Genomic DNA, 27184 nt, shown 5'->3' on the forward strand with positions numbered 1-27184 from the left:
CTTGCCTGGAGAATCCCAGGGACAGGGGAGCCTAATGGGCTGCCGTCTATGGGGTGGCACAGAGTCACACACGACTGAAGCGACTTAGCAGCAGCAGGCCAAAAGTAAATAAATAAATAAAACAATTAAACAAAAGAAGAAATTCAACAAGAGTTAAGTTAGTTAAGTCCCCTCTATATAAATACTTACAGGATCAAGAAGATAAAATCTTCTTGGGCTTCTTAGGGACTTCCCTGGTGGCTCAAATGGTAAAGAACTCACCAGCCAATGCAGGAGACATAGAAGATGCAGGTTCAATTCCTGGGTCAGGAAGATTCCCTGGAGTGAGAAATGGCAACCCACTCCAGTATTCTTGCCTGGGAAATCCCACGGACAGAGGAGCCTAGCAGGCTACAGTCCATGGGGTCACAAAGAGTTGGACACAACTGAGCAACTAAGCACAGCACATACAGGATCAAGGAGATAAAATCTAACCAGGTTCAATTCTAGATCCCCAGGAATTTAAAACTCCCCATCTCCCAATTTGACAGATGCCCGAACTGAGGGCAAGAAAAGAGAGATCAAATAAGCTGTAGAATTCAGATTGGAACCTAGGTCTCTTGACTTCTAGTTATTGGATTTCTTCATTCTATCACATTGCCAGTGAGTTTATTCTCAAGGCTATGTAGAAACATGGAAAATGTCCAGACACAACATTAAGTAGAAAAAAGTAGGGTACAAAATCACGCCTAGTGAATCTCAGCTCTGCCCCTTACTAATTCCATGACCTCAGGGTCAACCACTCCCCTCCAAAAGGAATAACAGTATTTATATCACAAGACTGTTAAATAGGCTAAATAGGAGAATGAATGTGAGAGTGACGTCTGTCATGTAGTTTGATGTTAACCACTGTTATTACCATAATTATATCATAAACTCAGCTATGAAATGCACAAGGATTGGAAAATGATATGCAAAAAAGAAAACAACTGCAAAGACAGATTATAAATATGCATGGTTTTTATTTTCTCTAGTAATGCTATATCATTTCCCAATAAGAAAAAGCCTTATTTTATTTTATTTTGGCCATGCCGCAGGGTTTGTGGGGTCTTAGTTCCCCAACCAGGGATTGGACCCATGCCCCCTGCAGTGGAAGCAACAGAGCCCTAACCACTGGACCACTAGGGAAGTCCCCTGAGAAAATGGCATTTGAAATAGAGATCTCAAAAAAAAAAAACAAAAAAAAACCACCTACACTGGGACTTGAATCTTAAGTCTGCTCTTTCCTTCAGAGGGACCAAAGGCTCCCAGTCTCTAAGACTGCTGTGGCAGTTGTTAGTGGAAAAGGTCAGGCTTTGGACCTGGATCCCCTGGAAAAGACAGGGAGAAATGTTCCAGAATCTAGAAGATTCTGTCTCATATCAGGCCCTGAGAGAACTGTGAATTGACAGCTACCAAATGAATCAGATTCTTCCACATAGGCATGCATTAAGTCACTCAGACACTCTTTAAACCAATATTGTATACAGGGAACCGTCCTAGGAGCTTTCAAAGAATTAGACTGACCCCACTGGATGAATCTGGAACAATTTCCATGATACAAATGAAAAAAAAGCAAGCTTCAGAACACTTGTGTAGAGAATGCTATCATTTGTATTAAAATATATATATATATAAATACACATATTTTGAAAAGCTTGTAAATGCATAGAATTACTCAGAAAGATACATAAGATATAGAAACAGTGATTAATTCTGGAGAGGGGGCTGTGGAACCAAAGGCTGACCTCCAATGAGCAGCTTACTTTTCATTGTATTCTCTTTTGTATTGTTTGGATTTCTTACCATGTACGTGTGTTAATTTTCTTCAAAAAATGAAAAAGAAAAAAATTAAAAGCAAGTAAAAGGAAATGTACCCAGAGCTGAATATACAGTGATGACCAGGGTAGGCAGGGGTAGGGTTGGGTGTTCAGCCTCGCGGAAGGCAAAGTGGGTTGAACTTGCTTCACCACAGCTGTTTTCAAAAGCCAGACTGTTTACATAAGTTACGAGAAGAACTCTCTCTATACCAATCAGATTATAATAATTTGACATATCATTTCACTGATAAAGCAGTTGGAAAATAAATACCAGTCATTGGTCAGGCCTCAGAGTGTATTAAATTGTAGTTTCTACACAGGTGAGAATCTTATCTGTTTAACTTGGGCAGCATTCACTCCAGCAGCTAAGTGCTTGCTACAGCAAGCATTTTCTGATGATAACAAATGATAGCAACAGAACTCTTTAAAGACACCTTTGAAAAAAATATCAAAAGATATTGGACCCTGAGGGAACCACGATCCCTGTGAGGGTTAAGCCACCTTTTCTGGAATAGCTCCCCGACAAAATGGCAAGGTAAATCCCAATGAGAATGAGGTCATAGGGATACTGCATGTGCTATGGAATGCCCCAAGCAAATGTGCCTTCCTTGGGGTGAAGAGGCACAGACTGACTCCAAAGAGAACCTGGTGCTCAGTGGGCATCCCACCTGCAGGGGAGGTAGGAAAGCAGGTGTCTGGACGGCTGCAAACCGGTGATAAGCTGGCTGCCAGCCAGATTAGCCAAGTCACTAAGGCAACACAGCAGTTGACACAGTGGACTTTAGAACCAGATGGGCTTGACTTACAAGGTCGTCCAGCAAGTATTTAAGCTCTCTGAGCCTCGGTTTCCTTCTCTGTAAAATGGAGAGGATCACTGTGAGATAATGCTGAGGACAAAGGGAGAACCACTGGAGAGTGTTTTTAGCAAGATGCTGGGCCCACGAGCAGGGATTACAGTGCTGTTAATTACCGCTATTACTGAACAGTGGAGAACTGACCATCAGCATCTAAGTCTGAACAGTGGGCAAGGTGCACTCCCCCCTCCAAGCCTAATGTCAGGTCAAGAATCCCAGACATTGACAGTGTTTCATAAACTAGAAAACGCTTCCTGGCTTATCAACTCACAGCAGCCTGTGAACCGAGTCGGGTGGGAAATACCAGGCCTATCTTGAGGGAAGGGTCTGGTGAAGTTAAGGGGTTTGTCAAGAGCTGGTTGAGGGTAGAAGCCAGACTGTGACCCAGGTTTCTTGGTGAGTGGCTCCACATTCTTTCCACTCCACGCCACCCCCAGGAAGGAAACAGAGCTGAGGTCAGGACAAGTCAAACCTGTGATTTCACCGCCTCCTCTACCCAGGCTCCAGCTAGCACAGTCTCTTAGCGGGAAGCGACTCAGCCATCCATTTCCAACACTTCTATCAACCTCTTCTGTAATGTGTTCCTGTGAACAGCCCCGGGTGCAGGACGGGCACCCTGAGACTGGAATCAGGAGGGGCTGACACCTGAGTGGGGGCCGGCTCTGGCCCTGCACACAACTGGAATCAGGCCTGCTTGGACCTCACTGCCTGCTTGGGAAGCAGGGACGTGGTGGCCTTGGCAGGCCTGGGAAACACTGAAAAATACTGTTTCTCTGAAACTGAAAAAGCATTAACCTTTCCCAGCGCCTTTAACATTTCCACTAGAAATTTGGCATTTGCTAGAGGAAGAAATTTTTTTTTTCCCAATTGTGAAAAGGTCAGGCATATTTATCTGACTTAATAATTTATAATTGATATTCGATGCCCTCCTTGAAAGATTGCCACTAAGAATGCCATTAGCACCCACCTCCCGGTGCTACACTAGAGCTTGCCAGGCCCAGCCCCAAATCTGACCCAGGCAGGGCTGCAGCAGCCACTCGGAGCAGAGGTCAGAGGGCACCTCCACATGGCCAGCTCCTTGTGCTGGCCAGGTCCTAGCCCTGCCATCAATGAAAAGACAGCCCGGCCTCCCATGTCCAGTCCCCTTTCTGCCACACCTGAGTTCCCTGCAACAGTGACAATACCACAGCCTCTTGAACAGTGTAGAAAAAATAAAAATTCCTCCCTTCTATCCCTTCCCTTCTCCCACCAGTAAAAGGTTCTCTTAGCAGAAGAGAACCATTTGTAGGAAAGATGGAGGTGCCCAGCAAAATGTCAGTAGGCCCTAAAAGCCAATGCCACTAGCTCAGTGTTGCAGGGGGGACTTGGAGGTGACTCCTGACCGGCATTACAACCCTCCCTTCACCCCTTCAGAAGCCCTGAGCTCCTGGTTTCCTAACCACAGCTGCAGAATCTAAAGAGGACCTTCCTTCTTGGACATCAGGAAACACCATTCTTTCTCAGAGATGGGCCAGCGAGGGAAGTCTGAGGAGGAGGAGGGTAGGGCCAGGCTCACCTGAACAGGAATACAAGAGCCTACCTGCATGGTAAGAAGGTTTTCTTTTATTTGAAATATAGTCTGAGCAACATGAGTGTAGCCGAGAGGAGGAGGGGCTGGCTGCCAGGGCAGCGGCCTCTCTAATGGCACAGGAGCAAGAGTACAAATATCCCCATGTCTGTGTGCCTCAAACCCCGCGCTCATCAGGAAAGGCAGAACAGCAGCAGAACAAGGACGCACAGCTCCTTCGAGGGGGCAGTGGGGCAGCGGGGGGTCCTGCCTCTCTGTGCCTGGCTTCCAAACAGAAGCTTTTCCCGCCCACACAGACAGGATGAGCCCGTGCGACAATGAATCCTCAGGACTGTTTGCGGGGAAGGAATCAGAGAAGACAGAGAGGAAGGGCATGGTTACCGAGAGCCCTCTGCAAGCCAGGCTGGGCGAGCTCTCTCCGAGGGGGGCCATGCCAGCACCCCCATCTCAGGCTCTGGAATTGTGAAGCGAGCTGCTGCAGGGAGGCCCAGGCTGAAGGCAGAGAAAGGGGACCTCCCAGAACAGTGCGGCTGCTGAAGGGCCTTGAGCAGAGGTGACAGCAGCGGGGTTGGAAGGACACAGACGAGAGTTGGGGTACCGAGAAGCAGCACAAAGCCATAAATAACAGAAGCAGATTCGGAGCTGTGAGGGTCCTGGGTGACCCCGTATCTCCCAGGGTTGGGGGCCACCCAGCTCCCCACAGCTCAGGGCAGACACTGCTCCAGGACACAGCCGGACACACTCACGCTGGGTGGGGCCTGTTCTTTCCCACTGTCCACACAGCAGGCGGAGGACGCCACGGCGCCACCCCGACCATGCACCGCAGGGCCTCTGGTCACACCTGCGGGGACGGTGTGTGGCTGTCCCGGTCCTGAGAGGTCTGTGGTCGACTAGGAGCATCTTGGGCCCCATCCTCATCCTGGGCCAGGCCCAGAGATCTCCCCGTCTCGGAGTCGCCCACCAGAGGCTCCTCGGCACTTTCTTCCAGTCCGTTCTCCCTGGTCTCCATGGGCACCTCCTCCCCAGAGCCCTCCTCTGGCTCTGCCGCCTCTGCCTCTTCCTCCTCCTGGTCTCTCACCTTGTGGACGATGAAGAGGTGGCGGCTGAGGGAGCCGGCAGAGGTGTAGCACAGGCCACAGAGGAGACACTGGGCTGTGGAGCTGTCCTTCTGGTGCTGAGGTATGTGGCGCTGGAACTCCAGCCCCGAGTCCGTGGCAAAGCTACATTTCGCACACTGGAAAAGCGACTTGTGCCTTTTGGTGGAAGAGACTGGCGTGCCATTGCTGGTGTCAGGAGCGGCCCCCACTCCACTGACTGGTCTTTTCAGATGGTTCACCTGAAGGAGAAACGATGTGAGCCTGGGAGTCCAGGACACGAGTCCCCGGCGTGGGCAACACAGCCCGAGGACTTGCAGAATCATCACCCAGGCTGGGCTCAGCCAGCCCTAGGTTCTGGTCTAGGTTTGGTTTGCTTCTTTTGCTTATTATAATGGACACTTCCATGTACCACAAGATTCCAAAGAAGTGGGAAGGGTACAGAAGAGATGAAGTCCCCCCTCCCTGGCTCCCCAGACAACACTGGGGTTCTGAGGTATTGCCAAAAGATGTTCCAGGCATGCACAGAAATACAACCACCACCTTTTACAAGATGACAGCATTGCATCACACTTTTTTTCACCCTGCTTTTTCTCACTTAACAACATATATTGACAGATTTCTTTACCCCCTGGGCCAAAGCTATCTGACAGATAAATCTCAGAAGTGGAACTGCTAAATCAAAGGGTGTACGCATTTGCAGAGAAGAGAAGGTGTGCATCTTAATCATAGACAGTTGTTGCCAAAACGTCAATTGACACCCTACCTGCTGTGTGTGAAAGGGCCTTTGCAGACCAGGGCCCTTCTCTGAATAGCCAGTAAAGAGCCCCCCAAAAGCCAGGCAGCTCTCTGGGTTTCCCAGACATGCCTGCCCCTATGAGGAGCCACCTCCACTATGGAGTAGGGGGAGCCCACTGGGAAGAGGGACACGAGGCTGCCCCAGAAGCTGACCAGAAATGGGTACAGGGCATGAAACAGGGGTGAGGTCAGAGGGCCCGGGGCAGTGGGAGTCTGGGTCTGGCTCTTCTGAAACGGGGGTGGGGTGGGGATGGGGGTGTGACTCAGTGAAGCACCGCATCCTCTCCCAGTGGGCAGGCCTACCCACCCCACCTCCTAGGACCACAGAGAGGCAGAGGCAGGAGGTACGTGGGAAGCAATCCAGTGTTCACAGGGCACAGGACACACCAAGGGAGGGGTCGCAGTGACAGGGAAACGGCAACAAGAAAAGGCCACTGGCTTGCCTCATGGATCTCTGCTCCTTTCTTTGTGTGCGGTCCTCAGGCAGGTCACACGAGGCTAGAGAGTGACCAGCATGGAGGTTGCTGTCACTGCTGGCTGCTCCCCAGCCACAAGGATATGTGGGCTCCAGTAACCTGCCCAGCACCCCTCCAGCTCCAGCCTCACCGAGCAAGCTGCTCTGGTGGGCAGGGGCCCCACACTCACCTGAGGGGAATGTCCACCCGAAGGTCTGGCTTTGGATGTCTGGCTCAAATCAGGATTTCTGATACCGTGCATAAGGCTGATGTGGCTCTCCAGGAGGGAGGGCCGAGGAAAGCTGGGGCTGTCCTCTGTGCAATACCTGCAGAAGCACAGCCAGAGCGGCCGTGTAAGATGGTTGGCCCCAGGGTCCAAGGGGCCAGGCAGGCAGGCTAAGGTGAAGCTGCCTCTGGCTCCAGGGGAGACAGTCTGGGGGTAGGCAGGATGGTCCTCGGGCTGGCAGGGTGGCACTGGGAAATCCAGCCAGGACAAGCCAGCCACGGCGGAAGATGACAGGAAGTCAGAGTATCTGTACTGGCCCTAAGCTGTGACCTGACTCTCCTCTCTCTGGTGTCAGTGTCCAGAGACCCAAGTGCAGGCCCAGCAGTCAGCCTGACAGAGCAGCCTGTTCTGTCCGAAAGCTCGGAGAGATGGTACTGAAGTCTCATGGCTGACAGGGCACCTGCTCACATCGCACCCACTCCTCTCAACCTCAGGGCCCTCCACCACCGCGGGGCAGGGCGGCCTGGGCTTAGGGAGTTGGGAAGGGGGGCCCTCCAGAGCCACCAGACTCTGGAACGCCCTCTTTCTGACCTAGCCACAGCACTTCCCAGCAGAAACTTGCTTGTCTCTTGCCTCCCCTGATCTCATAGCTGAGAAAAGCCCCAGGGGTACCACGGCGGTCTGGATGAATTTCGGCCTCTTGGCTCCCACCTCCAGGGACTCACCCACAAGTGTAGACTTTCTTCACTGTGTCATGGTTGTTGCGGATGTGTTTGCGCAGGCTGTTGGGGGTGTGAAAGGACTGTTCACACTGCCGACACGGGTACCGCTTCAACGTCTATGGGGACGACAGGATGCAAGGCATCAGAACCCTAAGACAGTTCTGGGTGCATCTCTCTTCTCAGAGGAGGCAGACAGAAAGGAGGATGCCCAGAGAACTCAGGATCTGCGCCGCCCACCATGCCCATGGCACCAGGAACCAAAGGGGGTCATGCCGTGGCAGGGGCTCTGACCTTGCAGGACAGACGGGCCTGGACGTGCCACACTTACCCGACCGTGACTCTTTTTCATATGGGACACGTAGCTCTCCCGATCTGGAACCCACTCCTGGCACTCCTGGCAGGTCCAGCCAGTGTTCCTCAGCCGGGGCCTGGCCTCAGCCCTGCGGTGGGCCTCAGGCCTGCCCCAGCGGCTAGAGGGCAGGGCACTGCCCCGAGCAGTCACACTGAGGGCTGGCGGCTCAGCAGGCACTCGAGGGCCAGGGCGGCTTGAAGACGAGTCTGCTGAGGACTGGAGGCTAGACAGCTCGTCCACGTTGCGGGGCACACCATGGGTGCTCTGGGGACAGAGGGAGCAATTACTGACTGGTTGGGGACGAGGGATGCAGGGCCAGGCACCCAGCCTGAGGATGTGCCGGTCTCCCCAGGTCCTTCCCCAAGGCGCCCCACCTTGACATGCTGCATCAGCTCCGGCTTCTGCAGGAACAGGAGCGGGCACTCGGGGCATTTGAAGACGCCCACCTGTGCCGTGCTGGCGTTCTGGTAAAAGTGCTGCTGGATGTGCCTCTTCTTGTTGAAGACCATTTCGCAGGAGCACTTATAAATGAGCCTGCCATGACAAGCCCCAGGGTGTGAGGTGACCAAGGCCCAGCCGACAGAACCACAGGCCCCTCCACCCCACATGTGATCTCTCCAAAGCAGACTCAGGTTGGGGAAAGCAATACTCTGAGCCAACGTGGACACTCCCCAGTCTCAGACATCTCCAAAGCACTCCCGGCTTCTAGCCACTCTCCGCCACTAGCCCAGGCTTCCCAGTCCATCCAACACCTCCCGCAGGGCCCCAGGCCAATCTGCTCCACTCCCACAGGCCTGCAGGCCCTGCAGCCACACTCACTGGGAGGGTCTGTGGGGCTGGGTGGGATGCTGGGTGGCGCTGTGGTCCGCGGTGCTACTGGCAGTCTTGAAGGCCATGGGGCAGAACGCACATTTGTGGAAAACCTGGCAGTGCCGCTCCTGGATGTGGCTTTTCAGCAAGGCCAAGGTCAAATGGACAACCCCACAGTGGATGCACCTGGATGACAGAGGTGGGGCCGGGGGAACAGGTACGTCAGACCAAGAAGTGGTGTTAGAAGAGGAGGGATGGAGGACAGGAAGAGAGCCATCTCAGGGACCACCCCTCCCTTATGCATTTGGCCTTGAAAGTGTGCTTGCTACCGCCAGGCACAATGCAGTTACCCAGGGCCTCCCAAGCCCAAGACCCTCCTGGTCAAGAAGGGGAAAGAAAGCCCTCCCCTCACGGGCCAGAGAATCTTCTTCTGCAAGCCAAAAACTTGATTGAGCCTAACCAAGAGGAGCTGGTGGGAGTGGAGAAAGGGGAGTATGGTTCAAAAATGACATTAATAGCACCCATTTAAGTGTGATCCAACTGCAGGAGTCCAGGGCAAGTTTTAGAAGGAGACTGCAGAAAGCCTGTGCCTCCCCACACATGGGCGCGGAATAGGCAGGGATGGTCACTTAATAAAATGTACACCGAGGAGGTGCTACACTCGCCGTGACAACCACATTAAACAAACAGCCCTCAAAGCCCAGGAAGTGCCCTAGAGCAGCACTGTGGAACTTGCTGTGATGACAGAAGTGTTTCATACAGCACTGTCCATGTGACTATTTAAATTTCAATCAATAAAATAAAATGGCCAGTTGCCCTGGCTATACTTCAAGCTCTCAATAGGCACATGCGCCTGATACCGTTCTGGACTCGGCAGCTCATCAGTGTTCTAAGTTCTCCTTGGTGGGACTATGGATAACATTTTTATTTCTCTTTTCCCCTAATGATTTGTACTTTCTGAGTTTTGTTTAGTGACTATATCATTTTTATAATGTAGGAATTGTCTTAAATCATTTCTCTGAAATTGAGATCATGTAGAACTCTTCTTTCAACTTCAAAATCTCTCTCTATAAATACTATGTCTCCTTTCTTCAACATCAGAAAATGACGTTGCTCTAAGCTAACCTGCATCTATTCGGGTTCCTAGACTCTCTCATGTGTTCAGTCTTTCTTCTCGCCTGAAAACACAGACAGGTCTCCCTACATGAGAGAACACCCTCCCTGCTCCCAGCTCTGGAGGTAACTATTATTCTACATTTGTTGCAATACTGCTTGCTCCTGTAACCTTGGCATCCCAGTAATCTAGAAGAGAGGGTGTCACTTTACTGAAAGAAAGGACATTTCTTCACTTAAGAATTCTTTGACTCCAAATATTAGCATTCATTTCAATATATTAGCCCATTTTTGCAATCCGCATGACTCATCACAGAATCCTGACCAATCCTTTTTGTTTTCCATTCTTTTGTGTCTGTTTAGGGCAGGGCAGGGGGAGAGGGGGAGACAAAATCACCTTTCACAAACTTAATCAGCAATGAGGAAAAGTGCACAGAACCCAAAGCCTGTTTGCAACTAAGGCCAACAAGCATTCATTACTCAATATGTATGTGTTAGAGCTTCCATACAAACTACTTACACTTAAATTATATTTTCTTTTCTCTCCTGCCAAACAAAATAGTGACCAGCTCCTAGCACACAGAAGCATATCTATACCACAAGTAATTACGAGGGGAGAAAAAAATCCACACATTGCCAAATTCATTCAAAGTAGCCAAATACACCTGATATGTGTAAAGAATCTAAGTGGTTTTATTTGTGCAGTTTGACCAAACTCCTACAGGAGCAATATAAGTACAAGTGAAAATCCATTCTATTACCCAGCAGACATTCTTGAAAGAAACCTCATGGAAAGTAAGAACATAAAGGGGTAAAAAAACACAGCCAAGTGGTCTCAGTGAAGGACTGAATCAAACAGGGCTTGGAAACTAATGAAAAGCTGTGTAGAGTACCTGTGGCGGATTCATTTTGATAATTGGCAAAACTAATACAATTATGTAAAGTTTAAAAATTAAAAAAAAAAAAAAAAAGCTGTGTAGAAAAGAAATCTAACCCCAAGACACAACTCTTTACCAACTTTTTTTTTTTACCAACTGTTTTTTTAAGAGAAAACAGACAATTATAGAACCATATGCTGTCACATACATAAAGCTTTAGAAAAGATACGGCTTCCCTAGTGGCTCAGCTGGTAAAGAATCTGCCTGCAATGCAAGAGACCTGGGTTTAATCCCTGGGTTGGAAAGATCGCCTGGAGAAGGGAAAGCGTACGTACTCCAGTATTCTGGCCTGGAGAATTCCATGGACTGTACAGTCCATTGGGTTGCAAAGAGTTGGACATGACTGAGCGACTTTCACTTAGAAAAGATAAAGAGCAATAAAATATTTAGCTTTGTTAATAATCACAAATAAGTAAATAACATATTATTAAATAGTCTAAACTTGCTTCCTTATGACATCATTGGTCACTCTCCAAATTATCAACAAAGAGCAGAATAATTTACAAAATCCTAAAAATATTACAGTGTTGGGACTTCCCTAGTGGCCCAGTGGGTAAGAATCTGTCTGCCAGTGTAGGTGACATGAGTTCCACTTCTGGGTCCGAGAAGATTCCACCCGCCACAGAGCAACTAAGCCCGTGCACCACAACTACTGAAGCCCACGCACCTAGAGCCTGTGCTCTACAACAAGAGAAGCCATCGAAGGTAGAGAAAGCCTACACAAAGCAACAAAGACCCAGCACAGCCGAAAAATACAATTTTAAAATAAAAATATTATTAATATAAAACTCTGTAGTAGAGCTCATTGAAATGGAACATAGGTACTCTTAGCTTTACTAAAAATTATTAATATCCAGAGAATGGGAGAAAATACTTGCAAATCATGTATCTGACAAGAGATTTGTAACCTGAATATATAAAGAACCCTTACAGTTCAACAAAAAGACAACACAATTTTTAAATAGGCAAAGGATCTGCATAGAGATTTCTCCAAATAAAATATACAAATGGTCAATAAATTTATGAAGATACGCTTGACATCATTATCTTCCAGGGAAATACAAATCAAAACCATAATGAGATACCACTTTACACCCACAATAACTATAATCAAGAGTCAGACAGTAACAAATATTGGCAGTGATGTAAAGAGGTCAAAACTTTCATCCACCCCTGCTGGGAATATAAATGTGGTATAGCTACTTTGAAAGACAATGTGGCAGTTCCTCAATTTGACTCAGCTATTTTACTCCCAGGTATATATCCAAAAGGACTGAAAACACTGTTACATAATAACTTGTACATGAATGTTCATTAGCAGCATTATTCATAAAACCCAAAAAAGGAGTGAATAATTATTATTTGTTATAATATGGATGGATCTTGAAACTATTATGCTAAGACTATATATGATATGATTCCATCGAAATGAAACATCCAAAGGACGCACATCTATGAGACAGAAAGTTGTTGTTTGCTTGGAATGGAAGGACTACAAATATAGAGTTTCTTTCTTATGGGTGATGAAAATACTCTATAATTGATCATTGTAACTGATTGTAAAACTTTGTGAATATAATAAAAACCACTGAATAGGACACTTTAAATGGGTGAATAGGATGGTACATGAATTACATCTGAATAAAAGCTGTCGCAAAAAATACACTAATAGCTGAAGATCTTAAGTACAACGAATACTATGTCAGTGTGCATATCTTCTGCGTTCAACCACAGGTCACTGAAAACATTAATGTTAGTATCTTCAGTAATCCTAGCTGCATCATTTCGTCTGACCTTTCTTATAAAAAGGCTTGATAAACTACTTTTAAGACATTACATTGCTTTTTACTCTTACAGAAGAAGGTAAAGTATTTAATTAAAGTACAAAAAATACTATTAATCCATCTGCGTTACTGAAAACTTCTTGGATTCAAGATTCAAATACAGGGACTTTCTTGGTGGTACAGTGGTTAAGAATCTGCCTTCCAATGTAGGGGGACACGGGTTTGATCCCTGAGTGGGGAAGATCCCACATGCTATGGGGCAACTAAACCCACAATGCAGCCAAATAAATCAATATATTTTTTTAAAATTCAAGTACAAAAATTAAAGTATTGATTGCTATTGGATTCAATTTGATCTTGAAATAAGCAGCATACATTTAAGTCAAAATTAGAAAGGTATTTTCAAGTGTTATGAATACTGCAAAACAGCCGAGAATGCTGCCAAGCAATGCTCTTTCTAACGTGGTGGCAAGGGCTCTGTATAACCCCATCTCTGGGTTGTTTTCTTCCCATCTATGTTAGCATCTCCATTCTCCCTAACACATAAAAGAAATTAGTCTATATTTGAAAGTGGTTATCCCAAGAGACGGAGAAAGCAATGGCACCCCACTCCAGTACTCTTGCCTGGAAAATCCCATGGACGGAGGAGCCTGGAAGGCTGCAGTCCATGGGGTCGATAAGAGTCAGACAGGACTAAGCAACTTCACTTTCACTTTTCACTGTCATCCATTGGAGAAGGAAATGGCAACCCACTCCAGTGTTCTTGCCTGGAGAATCCCAGGGACGGGGGAGCCTGGTGGGCTGCCGTCTATGGGGTCGCACAGAGTCGGACACGACTGAAGCGACTGAGCAGCAGAAGCAGCAGCATCCCAGGAGAGAAACCTGGAAGTGATCACTAACCACTCCCCATCCCTCACCCTGGTATATAAGCCATCCTCAAGCCTTAATGCTTCTACTTTATCTCTCTCAGGTTTTCCTTCTATCCTCACAGCCATGCCTTAGCTGGATCCCTCAGTGTCTCATCGGAATTGTCACACGACCAGTCTCTAGTCTCTCACCTCTAATACACATATCAGCTTTCCAGAATGATATTTCTAAAACACAGATCTGGCTGGATCACTCCCCTGCTGCAAATCTTTCCATCGCTCCTCACTATCCCCAGGAAAACAGTCCAGATGCCTGCCAAAGAACACAAGGTCTTGCGTGGCCCGGCCCCTACCAACCCCCTTGTCTCACTGCTCACCCTTCCTCCAGTTCATCATGACCTACACCATGTTTATCCTTCCTAAGAGTTTTCTGTGTGTGCTGGCACCCTTGCCTTTGCTCTTGCCAGATAGGCTCGCCTCCTTTCTTCTACCTAAAAATCTCCTCCTATCTTCTCTATGAAGCTTTCCTGACCATTCCTCAAATATAGGACTTAACCACTCTGAATCATAAGTACCTGCATGCATGTTTGTAAGCCATCATATTAAAGCCACCTTGAGCGCAGATGGATTTTAACCATCTTTGTGTCTTGAGTGTTTGGCACAAGGCTAAAGACAATAGTAAGAACTCAGAAAAAGTTTATTAAATGAACTGTGCTCAGTTGCTCAGTCATGTCCAACTCTTTGCAACCCCATGGACTATAGGCCACCAGTCTCCTCTGGCGGTTTCCCAGGCAAGGGAAAATGGGTTTCCCCAGGCAAGGATACTGGAGTGGGTTGCCATTCCCTTCTTCAGGGGATACTCCTGACCCAGGGATTGAACCCATGTCTCTTGCGTCATCTGCATTGGCAGGCGTATTCTTTACCATTGGGCCATCTAGGAAGCCCATTAAATGAACTAAATCAAAATTTAACACCAAAGAGAAGAAAACTTTAATAAATTTGGGCAAAATTAAATTTCTGAAGCAAAAATGATCAAAAAACATAAAATGTAGAAACTCCCAAGCAAGTAAACCAGTAAAGAGACCTGATTGGGTCAATGTAAAATTACAGATCAATGAGTTTTAGAAGGAGTATTCACTCTCATTTTGATCTTTTTTCTGAAAATGACTTCTTGCTTATATTCGTTTAACACCATAGAAATAGATCAGTTTAAAATAGCTTTCTCTTGGTTTTACCATGAAGCTGATCATTTTTTCCATTCTCAGGTCTTACTTCTCACAAACTGACAAAAACTAATCAACACAAAGATACAAGTCCTTTGACTCTGACAGCTTGCCATTTGTTCAGAATTGAGAATATTTGAAAATACCAAAATTTGCAAATTTCTTATTGAAATAGTACCTTAAAATTAATATGCCAACCATAATAACTTTCTGAGCAAATTTATATACCTTTAAAAATCAAACTGACAAAGTGAATGTTGCTGCTGCTGCTAAGTCACTTCAGTTGTGTCCGACTCTGTGTGACCCCATAGACGGCAGCCCACCAGGCTCCCCTGTCCCTGGGATTCTCTAGGCAAGAACACTGGAGTGAGTTGCCATTTCCTTCTCCAAAAGTGAATGTTAGGTATAGCCTAATATCCCCAATACCTTCCTCTTTAAAGCTTTTCTCTTTTTTTCATCTTTTGGCCACACTGCGCCACTCACAGCATGTGGGATCTTAGTTCCCCAACCAGGGATCAAACCCGTGTCCCCTGAAGTAGAAGCTCAGAGTCTTAACCACTGAATGGCCAGGGAGGTCCCAAAGCTTTTTTTTTTCCCCCCAATGTTTAACTTTTTAACTCCTTGTTCTTTTCCTTGCTCTTCTGGTTCCCTACAAAGTAAAAATGTCTGTCCACATACCAATCAACATTTTTGTCTTATTAGCTATTTTTGTCTTATTAAGCTGGAGCCCAGGGCTCATAAGACCAAAACTCAAAATTCCTCTTATAGTTTGGCTATGCCAAAATATGTGGCTTATGGGATCTCAGTTCCCCAGCCGGGGATTGAACCCGGGCCACAGCAACGGAAGTACCCAATCCTAACCACTAGACCACTAGGAAATTCCCAAAACTCCAGTCTGAAATGAGTTATGGTCCAGAAAAAGCAGCAGCCACTGGGCAAGCCCAGGACAACACCCACCTGTAGCCCACCTTGCGGGCATAGTGCAGGCAGTTCTCCTTTACGTGGGTCTGGAAGTAGGCAGAGCGGCAGAGGGCCCCGCACTCCGGACAACAGTAGGGGGACTTGTGGGCGTGGATCCGCTGGTGGGCGCAGAAGCTGCACTGGTTGGGCAGCAGCATCTGGCACACCTGGCAGGTCTAGGAAAGAACATGGAGAGAGTAGTTCAGGCAGGAGCCACAGGCCAGGAGCTCTCAACCAGGCTGCCTGGCTTTCCTAGGACGCTGATAAGAAGGGCCACCACCCCCAACCGTTCTCCCTCCCAACTCTCCTAGGACACTGGTGACACCCCAGCCTCACACAGTGATGACACTGATGCCCTTGCCAGCTTTGCCTCTCACCTTATTAATCAAACGCAGACCTGACCCTATTTCCCCCAAAATCAGTCCTACACGTCTGGCTGTGATCCTGCTCTCTCCTGGCTCAGCAGAGGACCAGCTTTTCCTTTCCGGAGGCCCAAGGCACTTCTTGCATTCTAAAATCTTGCTACACTGCCAGGCCTACCAGGGCCTCTGTCCTGGCTCAGCAGGTTCCAACTCAACACCTTCAGTAAGTTGGCTCAGAGACTCCCAGAGCAGATCTGAGCCCCCCTGGTTAACACTCAGAGGCCTCCATGCAGACCAAGTTTCCATATGCTCAGCCTGTCTGCCCACTCTGGGGTCGGGGGAGCAGCGCCTGGAGCCACAACTGCCCACATCCATCCACAGAGAAGCACAGAACAGGTAGTGGCTTCCTTGTTCTCAGACCCAGGAGAGAACCAGAGGCTGACAAGTCCTCCAGGCCGACTCACAGAAGCTCTCAAACAGGGAGAGTCCAGAAGCCCAGAGGGGAGAGCGAGAGACTGAGCAGGGGCCTATGTGGGGAGAGGCCCCTCATAGTAACACGGGAGCCACTGACCTGGGCTCAGGAGTGCTCAGACTTATAAGCTGTTAGGGAGGCCAGGAAAACATCTGTTTTAAGCAGTGATATCCAGGATGTAGGGCCCTTACAGCACAAACAATCCAGCTTTTTCAACAAAAGAAATGCCAAGGCAAAAAAACAAAAAAGATTGAGGGAAGAGGAATTTACAGATTAAAAGAGACTTAAAAGAAATTTTCAACAACTGCAATGGATAGCCCTTATTTGGATCCTGATCTGAGCAAGCCAAGTGTAAAAAGAAATGAGACAACTGGATATTTTAACCCTAACTTAATGATGACAATACTGAGACATTTGACACTTGATATTAAGATTTGATAATAAGGAATTATTATTAATTTTGAGGTGTGATGATATTATATCTATGGGTTTTTTTTTAAGGAAAAAACTTTATATTTTTGATATGTATACTGCAATAGATACTATAATGCTAGGATTTGTTTAAAAATAATCCACTGAGGGAGAGAGGATAAGAACACAGATGAAACGAGACAGACCACTGAGTTGGTAAAAAAAAAAAAGTATTCTCTGTGACTTTTACAGCACAGTATTTTGACTTACACATCCTTAATATGATATATTCTAAGGATATGAAGAACTGCAAATACACCCTCAACTTTATATGGTTTCCTAAGGTTAGAATATTGGTCTTGACATTTTGAAATCTGTGCGGATATGTATGTACATGTGTGTGTACAGTAGGAAAATTTTAGGAACCAAGGTTTTCAGTATAAAATCAGTTACATAAAAAGTATAATCTTGGCCTCCCCTGGTAGCTTAGTAGTAAAGAATCTGTCTGCCAATGCAGGAGAGACAGGTTTGATCCCTGATCTGGGAAGATCCCACATGCCACAGAGCAACCAAACCTATGCACAGTAACTTCTGAGCCTGTGCTCTAGAGCCTGGGAACCACAACTACTGGAGCCCTCGGCCTGTGCTCCACGACAAGAGAAGCCACTGCAGTGAGAAGCCCCACTCCCTGCAACTAGACAAAAGCCCGTGCAGCAACAAAGACCCAGCACAACCAAAAATAGTAAGATTCAAAAAAAAAATTTTTTTTTTAAGTATAATCTTACATTTCAGTAGCAGTATAAACTCAAGATCTCTCTTTCCTTATTTTAAAACTTTGTATTTCTTAGCTCTGGCCACTGAAAAGGCCTAGAAACATATTCAGCAAAATAAGCATATCTGGTGCCCAGAATGTAGCCTCTAAATATCATTTCTCACTTAAAAAAAAAACAACCATCATGGCCTCTTAAAAAATTGAATGATTCTAGGTTTAGCACAAGAAATGCGCCCAAATCTTGCTGGGGCTCAAAGCAGGGAAGCGTCTGCAGGTTTAATGAGTTCAAGTGAAGGAACACAGGAACACAGGAGCCAGCCTGCCGGGACCCCCACTGACCAAAATGGGGTAATTGAGCATTGAGAACAGTGAGTCACAAATCAAAGCCATACAACAGACTGACAAAAAACAAAAGGACACACACACACAATACGGACGAAAACCATCAAACCACAAAAGGAAAACAAAAGAAAGGAACAAACAAGAAACAAAACCAACTGGAAAACAAAGGTTTAAAGTGGTAATACACACACTTTATGGTGTACAGTGGTAATACATATCAATCAATAATTGCCTTAAATGTCAATGGACTAAATGCTCCAATCAAAATATGTGAGAGTGGATTAAAAACAAAACAAGAGCCTACAACATGCTGTCTACAAGAGACCCACTTCAGAGTGAAGGGCACACCAAGATTGAAAGTAGGGGAATGGAAAAAAGGGCGTTTCATGCAAACAGAAATGACATGAAAGTGGAGGAAGCAATACTCAGACAAAAATCCCTTCCAAAATCACATCAAAAACAAAACAAAACTTAGGAGTAAGCCTGACCAAGATGGTGAAGGAGACTTACATGCTCAGAACTATAAATATTGATAAAGAAAAGTGAAGATTCAAAGAAACAGAAAGACATGCCATGCTCTTGGATTGGAAGAATTAATATTGTTAAAATGGTCATACTACCCAAAGCAATCTACAGATTTGATGCAATCCTTATCAGGACATTTTTCATACAACTGAAGCAAATAATCCTAAAATTTATATGGCACCATAAAAGAATTGCCAAAGCAACCCTGAAGAATAGGAACAAAGCAGGCGGTTTAACCCTCCAGACTTTAGACAATACTTCTAAGCTAGAGCAATCAGAACAGTGTAGCACTGGTGGAGAAACAGACACATGGATCAAGGAAACAGAACAGAGAGCCTGGAAATAAATCCACACATCGACAGTCAATTAATCTTTGACAAATGAGGCAAGACCATACAATGGGGAAAAGCCAGCCTCTTCAGCAAGTCGGCCAGGTGCGTGTAAATCAATGAAGTTAGGACACATCCTCACACTACACACAAAAATGAACTCAAAAGGGCTTAAGGTCTTAAATATGAGACAATAACTCCTAGAAGAGAACACAGGCAAAACATTCTCTGATATAAAGTACAGCGATGTTTTAAGTCAGTCTCCTATGGCAACAGAAATAAAGCAAAACTAAACAAATGGGACCTAATCAAACTCACAAGCTTTTGCACAGCAATAGAAACCATAAACAAAACAAAGACAACTTATGGACTTGGAGAAAATATTTGCAAACAAACAGTGCAACTAACAAGGGCTTAATTTTTAAGATATATAAACAGCTCATACAACTCAATAACAACAACAACAACAAAAGACCCAATCAAAAAACAGGCAGAAGATCTAAATAGACATTTCTCCAAAGAAGACATACAGGTGGTCAACAAGCACAAGATGCTCAACTAACACTAATAATTAGAAAAATGCAAATCGTAACTACAAGGTACCATCACACACCAGCCAGAATGGCCATCATTAAAAAGTCTACAAATAACAAATGTTGGAGAGGATGTGGGAAAAAAGGCACTCTCCTATACTGTTGGTGGGAATGTAAACTGGTACAGCCACTATGAAAAACAGTATGGAGCTTCCTCAAAATGTTAAAAATACAGTAACCATTTGATCCAGCAATTACCACTCCTGGGCATGTATCAGCAAAAAACTTATAATTAAAAAAGATACATGAAAAAAAAAAAAAGATACATGCACCCCAATGTTCATAGCAGCACTATTTACAATAGCAAAGACATGGAAGCAACCTAAGTGTCCCCAGACAGATGAATAGGGTAAAGAAGATGTGGTATGTATGTGTGTACACACACACACACACACACATACACACACAGAAATACTACTTAGCCATAGAAAATGAAACAATGCCATTTGCAGCAATATGGATGGGCCTAGAGATTATCATACTAAATGAAGCAAGTCAGAAAGAGACAAACACCGTATGGTATCACTTATATGTGGAATCTAAAATATGATACAACTGAACTTTATTTACGAAACAGACTCACAGACACAGAGAATAGGTTTGTGGTTGCCAAAGGGGAGAAGGGGTGAGGGAGGGATGTATTGGGAGCTTGAGATTAGCAGATACAAACTATTATATACAGAGAAAGGATAAACAGCAAGGTCCTACTGTATACCACAGGGAGTTATATTCAATGTCCTGTAATAAACCATAATGGAAAAGAAAAAACAAGAATGATTGAACATATAAATATATAAATAAATATAAAAATAAATATATAGAAACCAATGAGCTTATTATAACACTAACACTAAATAATAGAGGAGGTCACCTCATACCGATTAGGGTGGCTATGATAAAAAAAAAAAAAAAAGATGCACTATTGGTGGGAATGTAAAATAGTACAGTCCCTGTAGGAAAAAACAGTATGGGGGTTCCCTGAAAAATTTTAAATAGAATTACCATATGATCCAGCAATTCTACTTCTGGATATATACCCAAAGGAATTGATATGGTACAGAACAGGGAATATAGATGATATTTTACAGTAACTATAAATGGACTCTAACTTTTTTGTACAGCAACTATAATTCCATAAAATGAAATACTTGATCACACACAAAGAACTGAAAAGCTATTTGGATACCATGCTTGGTCTTCCCAGGTGCACTAGCGGTGAAGAACCCGCCTGCCAATGCAGGAGACGTGAAAGATGCAGGTTCATTCCCTGGGTCGGGAAGCTCCCCTGGAGGAGGGCATGGCAGCCCACTCCAGTATTCTTGCCTGCAGAATCCCATGGGCAGAGGAGCCTGGCCGGCTACAGTCCCTAGCGTCGTAGAGTTGGACACGACTGAATCCACTTAGCACACATGCACATAGCGTGTTCACAGCAGCATTATTCATAATACAACTAGAGGCAACAGTGTCCACCAATGAGTGAGTGGAGAAACAAAAGGTGGGGCATACAACAACAGGATATTATTCAGTCTCAAAAAATAAAGGAAATTTGTCAAACCCTGGAACATGGATGAATCTTAAAGATATACTAAATGAAATGAGTCCTTCAGAAAAAGACAAACACTGTATGATTCCATTTTCTAGAAATTTGATTATTCTAGTCAAATTCATAGAAACAGAAGGTAGCATGTGGTTACCACGGGGAAGGAGTGGGGAGAATAGGGACTTGTATTTAATGGGTTTAGAGTTTCAGTTTTGCAAGATGAAGAGTTTTGGAAATTGATGGCACAACAATGTGAACCTTCTTAACTCCACTAAACTGTACATTTAAAACTTTATGTTATGTGTATTTTATCACAACTTTTAAAACTATTAGAGGAGGGACTCTTAAAACACCATTTAGGATTGCCGGGGCATCCATTCACTACTGTGAAAACTATTAACTGAGGGAAACAAACTTATCCAATTTTTCAACATAAACTACATTTCAGGGTAACCTAAAAGCCCTCAAAGGAAGCGGGGAAGATATTTTACACAGAATTCCAGCTGATAAATGAGAATAATAAAATTTACCACACCCTCGCACAACTCCTAATAAAATCACTGACTCAAGCAGCAATTATTAATGGTAAAAAGACAGGGAATTTTCTAAGAAAAGGATCAGAACATCACTAGCCTAAACTCAATGATGAAGTTTAGCATCATTAAAACTGAGACAATCAAGAACTCTGGGCCTCCCTGAAGTAAGGAATTATGAAGAACACAGTACTCCCACTCCTCAACACTGAACCTAAATCTAATCAAGTCGTCACTGCTAACGTCTAGTCTATAGATAAAATATTGGGTACAGAACAACAAATTTTATTGTCTGGGGAAGCAATCAGCCGAACTCAAAATTATCCTGAAAAAGCCTCAGGAAGCAATCAGTCAAACCCAGAACAGTCCTGGAAAATTCTTAGGACACATGACCCAGTTTCTTCAATACAGTGATGATGTGAAAAATCACTGGGTGATTTTTGGGTGGAGCAGGAAGAGGTACTGCTCTAGATTGAGAAATATTTAAAAGCTGGAACAAACAAACACAACACATGGTCCACATTTGGCTCGTGATTCACAATAAGCTCAGCTATAAAAAGACAATTTTGACCCAAAGGGAAAACTTGAATACAGACTTGTATTAAGACAATATTAAGGAATTGTTACTAATTTGGTTAGCTGTTATAATAACGTTATAGTTAAACAAAAGCTTAAAAATAAGAACCTGTATGACACCTGCCCAACAAAGAGGCCTGGAATGTAAGGGAGGACCCCTCCAGCCACTGAAGAGGGAGGGGTTCAGACTCCGGGGAAGAAGTCAAAGGCCCCGAGCACGTTTCCCTGCAGTCCCTCCCCTAGAGTGGAGCCCAGCCTGGGGCTCGGGGACCCCTCTTACGCAGTTCCCACTGGAAGGGAATGACACAGAGAAGATGCAGGACGAGAAGGGTGCCAGCCTGGGATCCTACCTGGACGTCAGCCAGCTCAGATTTTAAAGGGCAGGTGAATAACAGTGTGGGGGGAAAGCAACCATGGGCCCAGGCATCAGACCTCCACTGGCAAAGGTTCTGACCACAGGACCCAGAAGACCCACTCCTGTCCAAGGCAACCATGCTGATGCAGCCCCAGAGGAAATGGACCGGGGGGCCCACACCCCACCTGACTCACCAGGAAGAAATGCAAACCGAAACTGAGAAGGTGAAGATGAGCGGCAACAGACTTGTGCACCATGCGGGCTCCTCCTGGGGGCTGCCCACTGAACTCCACCTCCAGCCTCTAGCCCTGGACCCCCAAGGCTGGACCCCCTCATTCCTAACCACTCCCTGTTCCTCCGGCCACTCTACACTTTCCATACCTGTCTCTCCCCTTCCTCCAAACTCACCCTTGCAGAGCCAACTCAAATGTCATGTCCACAGCACAGGCACCTTCCCTACGCCTGGAACCACGATGAGTCAGTCCCTCGAAGGAACTCTACACAACTGTTCACAAGCGTGTCTTAGCCCCAGTCTTAGCCTGCTCCACACTCCAGCAGTCTGGGTGGGGAGCCCTGCCCTTGCTGAGCCATCCTGAGCTCCTGAAGGAGCTGTGGTCTTCCTCCCACTGGCATCCCTGCTCTCAACACAGAGCCTCCGTGCACACAGGTGCCACTCGGAAGACAAATGCAGAGCTCATCAAGACACCAACAGGTGCATGGGCCACTGTGGCCCTGGCTTAAGGAGGCTTGGTGAGCGGGTGGGCATGGCTAAGCTACGAAGAGAGCCACCTGGAGAAGGGAGATGAGGCTGTCAGGAGGCCTGCTTCTGCAGACGACCTTGCTGACATGGACACCACTGACACACAGGGTGCCAAAGGGTGCTTTCAGCATGGAGTGCCTTAAGACACACACACACTCTCACTCATTAGGATCTCATCACGTGCACACACACATCAAGCATAAACACACACTCATCATGATCTCATCAAGCATAACCAGGAATCGGACCGAGAGATAAGAACAGACACAAGAGGAGGCCCCAAAGCCTTTGCCTGGGGCCTACTCAAGTAGGCCTACTACTCCTTCCTTCTACAGTCTACTCTCCTTTCTTCCACATCCATCCTCCTACTGGCCCTGCTACGGCTTCCCCAAAGGGATTCTTCAGAAAGAAAGCAGCTATGTCCACTGTGGGCACAACAACCTGGTGAAGATACGGTTCTCAGACATACAGCCTGAGGCACGGGCAGTGACACACAAACCCCTGCCCCCGAGTTCTCGGGCACGTGCAAGGACTACACTGACAGCGGCCAGAGTCCGGGGCATCCAGCAGAGACCTAGCCCTGGCCGGGCAACAGGCCCTCAGCCACTGGAGGGGAGCGGAGTGTCCACAGATACACACCGCAGACCATCAGGGCCTCCCCTCAGCTGCGGGCAGGACGCTTTCTCAGGAAATCCCAAGCACTACACATCCAGGTGGGTGGCTAGCCAGCAAGGCAGGTTCCTCTCCCAGGGCTCTTCCAACGCCCCCACTGCCCTAGATCAGTGAGCCCAGGTATGGGTCTGTGTGAACCCGGGGCCTGACAACTGCCCCAGAGATGGGAGGCGGCCCTGCTCACCAGCCCCTCGGTCTCCTCAGTCGTTCTCTGGAAGTGTGCGGCCATTGCCATGTAGTCTCGCATCTGCTTGTGACACTCCAGGCACTTGATACTGTGCCGGATGAGCCTCACGGGGTCCGGGTAGAGCGGCAAGGCGGGGAGTGGGGTGCTGGCATTGCTGGAAGCCTGGCCGGGCTGGGAGGGGGAGGGGGGCGCCGCGGCGGCTGGCGCCGTGGAGTTCGCAGGGGTGGACACGAACATCTGGTCCGCAGAGATGGGCTTCACAAGCAGCTGAGAGCACTGCATGACGAGCCCCTTGCTCTTGTGGTCGCGGGCGTGCCGGAGCAGGCTGCACTTGTTGAAGAAGAGCAAGGTCTGGGAGCACAGCGTGCACAGCACCTCGATGTGGACGCTCCGCCGGCCGTAGTGCTGGCTCAGGCTCTTCTCTAAGGCGAACGCGTCCCCGCACTCCAGGCAGCAGTAGCCACTGGCCGGCACGTGGATCCTGCTGTCCGCTGGCGGGCTGAGGTTGGGCGCGTAGAGGGGCACGGGGTTGGAGCTGTGGAGGACCTTGTTGAAGACCTCCAGGACCAGCGGGGCAGCCTTCTTCACCTGGTGGACCAGGGGCACTGACATCTGCGTGGGCTGAGGCTGACTCCGCCTCTGCACGGAGGACTTGGCCGTCACTGATGCGGCCACGCTGTGGGGGACCAGGTTCAGGTTGGCCAGGTGCACGGCCTTGGGCAGGAGGTTGGCAGGGGCGGGGGCGGAGGCTGGCGGCGCCGGGCTCTGCTGCGGCTTTCTGCCTGCCAGCGTGCCCGAGGCGGCCCCCTTTTGGCCCCGGGCCCCGGAGCTGAAGCAGGAAGGCGAAGGCTCACTGGCTTTCGCTGTGCACTCCTCCCCTTTCCGGTCACTCTGGGGGCTCCCAGGCTGTGCCCCCACCTCAGCAAAGTGCTCCACCCCAGACAGGGTGGTGGCCTCGTCCTCGGGTGCCTCACTCGGGGCCTCGGCGGTGGCACTTCCTAACGGTGAGCCAGAGGGGGACTTACTGGGGTCGTCGGGGTCTGGCAGGATCCTCGTGACAGTTCGCTTGATTTCCCCTGAAGACGTCTTGATGGTTTTGATCCTGACTTTGGGGATTGCTGGTGGGGAGCTGGCAGCCACGGAGGGGGAGCCCTTGCTGCTGCTGTCACTGCAGATGCTCCGAGGGCTGTCAGAGGGCTTGATGCTCTTTCGGGTGGCCTCCAGGGGGCTCCGGGGACTCTTTGGTGACTTGGGCATCTTGGGGCTGCCTTTGGAGCCCTCCTTCGCAGACCCTGAGGGATCCTTCGTGTGGCTGGTCTGATCCTCCTTGGCGACATTGGCCACTCGTTTAGCCTGCAGGGCCACCAAGGCCGCAACACAGGAGGACAGCTTGGAATGAGCTGGCTTGAGGCGCTGCCTGGGGGGGACTGCCGAGCCGGTGCCGAGCTCTGAGGCCAGCCCCTTGGGCTCTCCAATACTGTTGCCGGGATGGCTACTGAAGTCCAGGGCATCCCCAAAGAATCGACTGGCATCCAGTTCCTTGTGCACCTCCAATGCTTTCTGCCCACCTCGCTCGTGCTCCTGCGGACTGCCAAGGGGCAGGGGCTCAGGCTTGGGTTCTTTCTTACAAAAGTGATCAAACATATGCAGCTCCGGGACCGGAAACTTCGTGAGAGCCTCCAGGACAGGGCCCCCCACAGACCCACACCCGGGAGGGGCCGGGAAGTAACTGTCAGAGTGCTTGGGCTTCATCCCAAACCCATTGTCTTTGATGGCGTCCTCGGGCTCTGGGCTGGAGATCGGACTGAACTGGTTAAAAGTTGGTAACGGCTCTGACTTGGAGGCCTCCAGCTTGCCGGGGAAACCCCTGGTACTGTCTCCATTCATGAACGTGGAGTCAAACTTCCCACAGTTGTGGCCTAGACTGTGGGGGTCTGCAGGCAGGTCAGAGCCCCGGAACCCATTGTGCAGGAGGCTGGGGGCGATGTGGTCTTTCTCCGCCTCAAATGACTCCTGGCGGCTGGTGTTCTTGACGATGACGCTCACAGCCGGCACATCCGAGGCTGAGCCTGAGTGAGACAAGGACACGTTCTCATCCACACACAAGCCTGGGGGTTTGAGGGGGCTTTCATTCTCCTCACTGGGGGTCTGGATGGCCTCCTTGGCATCAAGGCTGGTGGGGTCTGGGATGTCAAAGGCAGCCAGAAGGTCGTCAAAGTCTGGAGTCTTCATATCCCCCATGGCTGGATGCAGGCAAGGGCTAGAACAGAAACAGAACAGAATTAGTGATGGCCAGATCCCACCAAGGCTCGATCCAACATCATCTTCATTGCATAACCCACTCACTAACACGCGTGCAGCCAGCACGCCCACACACAAATCCCCCACTCTGTGGGAAGCCACACCCCTGAGTTCTACCTCAATAGGTTTCCAAAATGCTGGGGATGCTGGAGGGAGGAGTGGAGAGAAAAGTTAGTACATTGTGACATGCCTGCCTGGTGGGCTCTAAGTATCAAACAGGGAAATACCCTACTGAAAATAGGGTACAGTCACATGATACTCCCTCAATTTCTCAGGGAATGTCATCACTCCACAATCATGCTGCTAAGTCACGTCAGTCGTGTCCGACTCTGTGAGACCCCATAGACAGCAGCCTACCAGGCTCCGCCGTCCCTGGGATTCTCCAGGCAAGAACACTGGAGTGGGTTGCCATTTCCTTCTCCAATGCATGAAAGTGAAAAGTGAAAGTGAAGTGGCTCAGTCATGTCCGACTCTTTGTGACCCCATGGATAGCAGCCTACCAGGCTCCGCCATCCATGGGATTTTCCAGGCAAGAATACTGGAGTGGGCTGCCATTTCCTTCTCCAGGGGATCTTCCCAACCCAGGGATCGAACCCAGGTCTCCTGCATTGCAGACAGACACTTTACCACCTGAGCCACCAGGGAAGCCCAGACTTGGCTATAATTTCTGCTAATTTACTCTTAGTAATTGATCATCAACTTTGTATAACTTGGTTTTTTGCTGCATGAATTCAATCAAATTCAAAATGGTTTACTATTGCCAGGATTTAAGCTATCTCATAGATAAACTCTAGCCTATTATATCATCCCCAAGTTTTTTTTTTCTCTAGTCAGTGTCTGCTTGATTCCTTAAT

The 27184-nt window shown here is 47.7% G+C and overlaps 1 protein-coding gene across 11 annotated transcripts in view; it reads right to left on the reverse strand.

Moving 5' to 3' along the window:
- Positions 1-4272: 4272 nt before the first annotated feature.
- Positions 4273-27184, reverse strand: part of ZNF592 (zinc finger protein 592) — a 48978-nt gene continuing 26066 nt past the window's right edge. For 10 of the 11 annotated variants that reach the window (XM_086364438.1, XM_086364433.1, XM_086364436.1 and 7 more), the window contains exons 4-11: positions 24027-26289; positions 15598-15776; positions 8726-8902; positions 8281-8440; positions 7883-8170; positions 7558-7670; positions 6797-6932; positions 4273-5595 (exon numbers count right to left, since the gene is read on the reverse strand). In XM_086364438.1, coding sequence (XP_086220564.1) covers positions 5095-5595; positions 6797-6932; positions 7558-7670; positions 7883-8170; positions 8281-8440; positions 8726-8902; positions 15598-15776; positions 24027-26270 — 3798 coding nt within the window. In that variant the 5' untranslated portion in view covers positions 26271-26289 and the 3' untranslated portion in view covers positions 4273-5094. Of the gene's footprint in view, positions 5596-6594; positions 6650-6796; positions 6933-7557; positions 7671-7882; positions 8171-8280; positions 8441-8725; positions 8903-15597; positions 15777-24026; positions 26290-27184 lie in introns of all 11 variants that reach the window. The other variant, XM_086364441.1, reaches the window with a different exon arrangement.

Source organism: Bos grunniens, chromosome 21 (genome assembly GCF_055505025.1).
Source record: "Bos grunniens cultivar Pamir isolate PY7600 chromosome 21, Bosgru_T2T1.0, whole genome shotgun sequence".
NCBI classification, from domain to species: domain Eukaryota; kingdom Metazoa; phylum Chordata; class Mammalia; order Artiodactyla; family Bovidae; genus Bos; species Bos grunniens.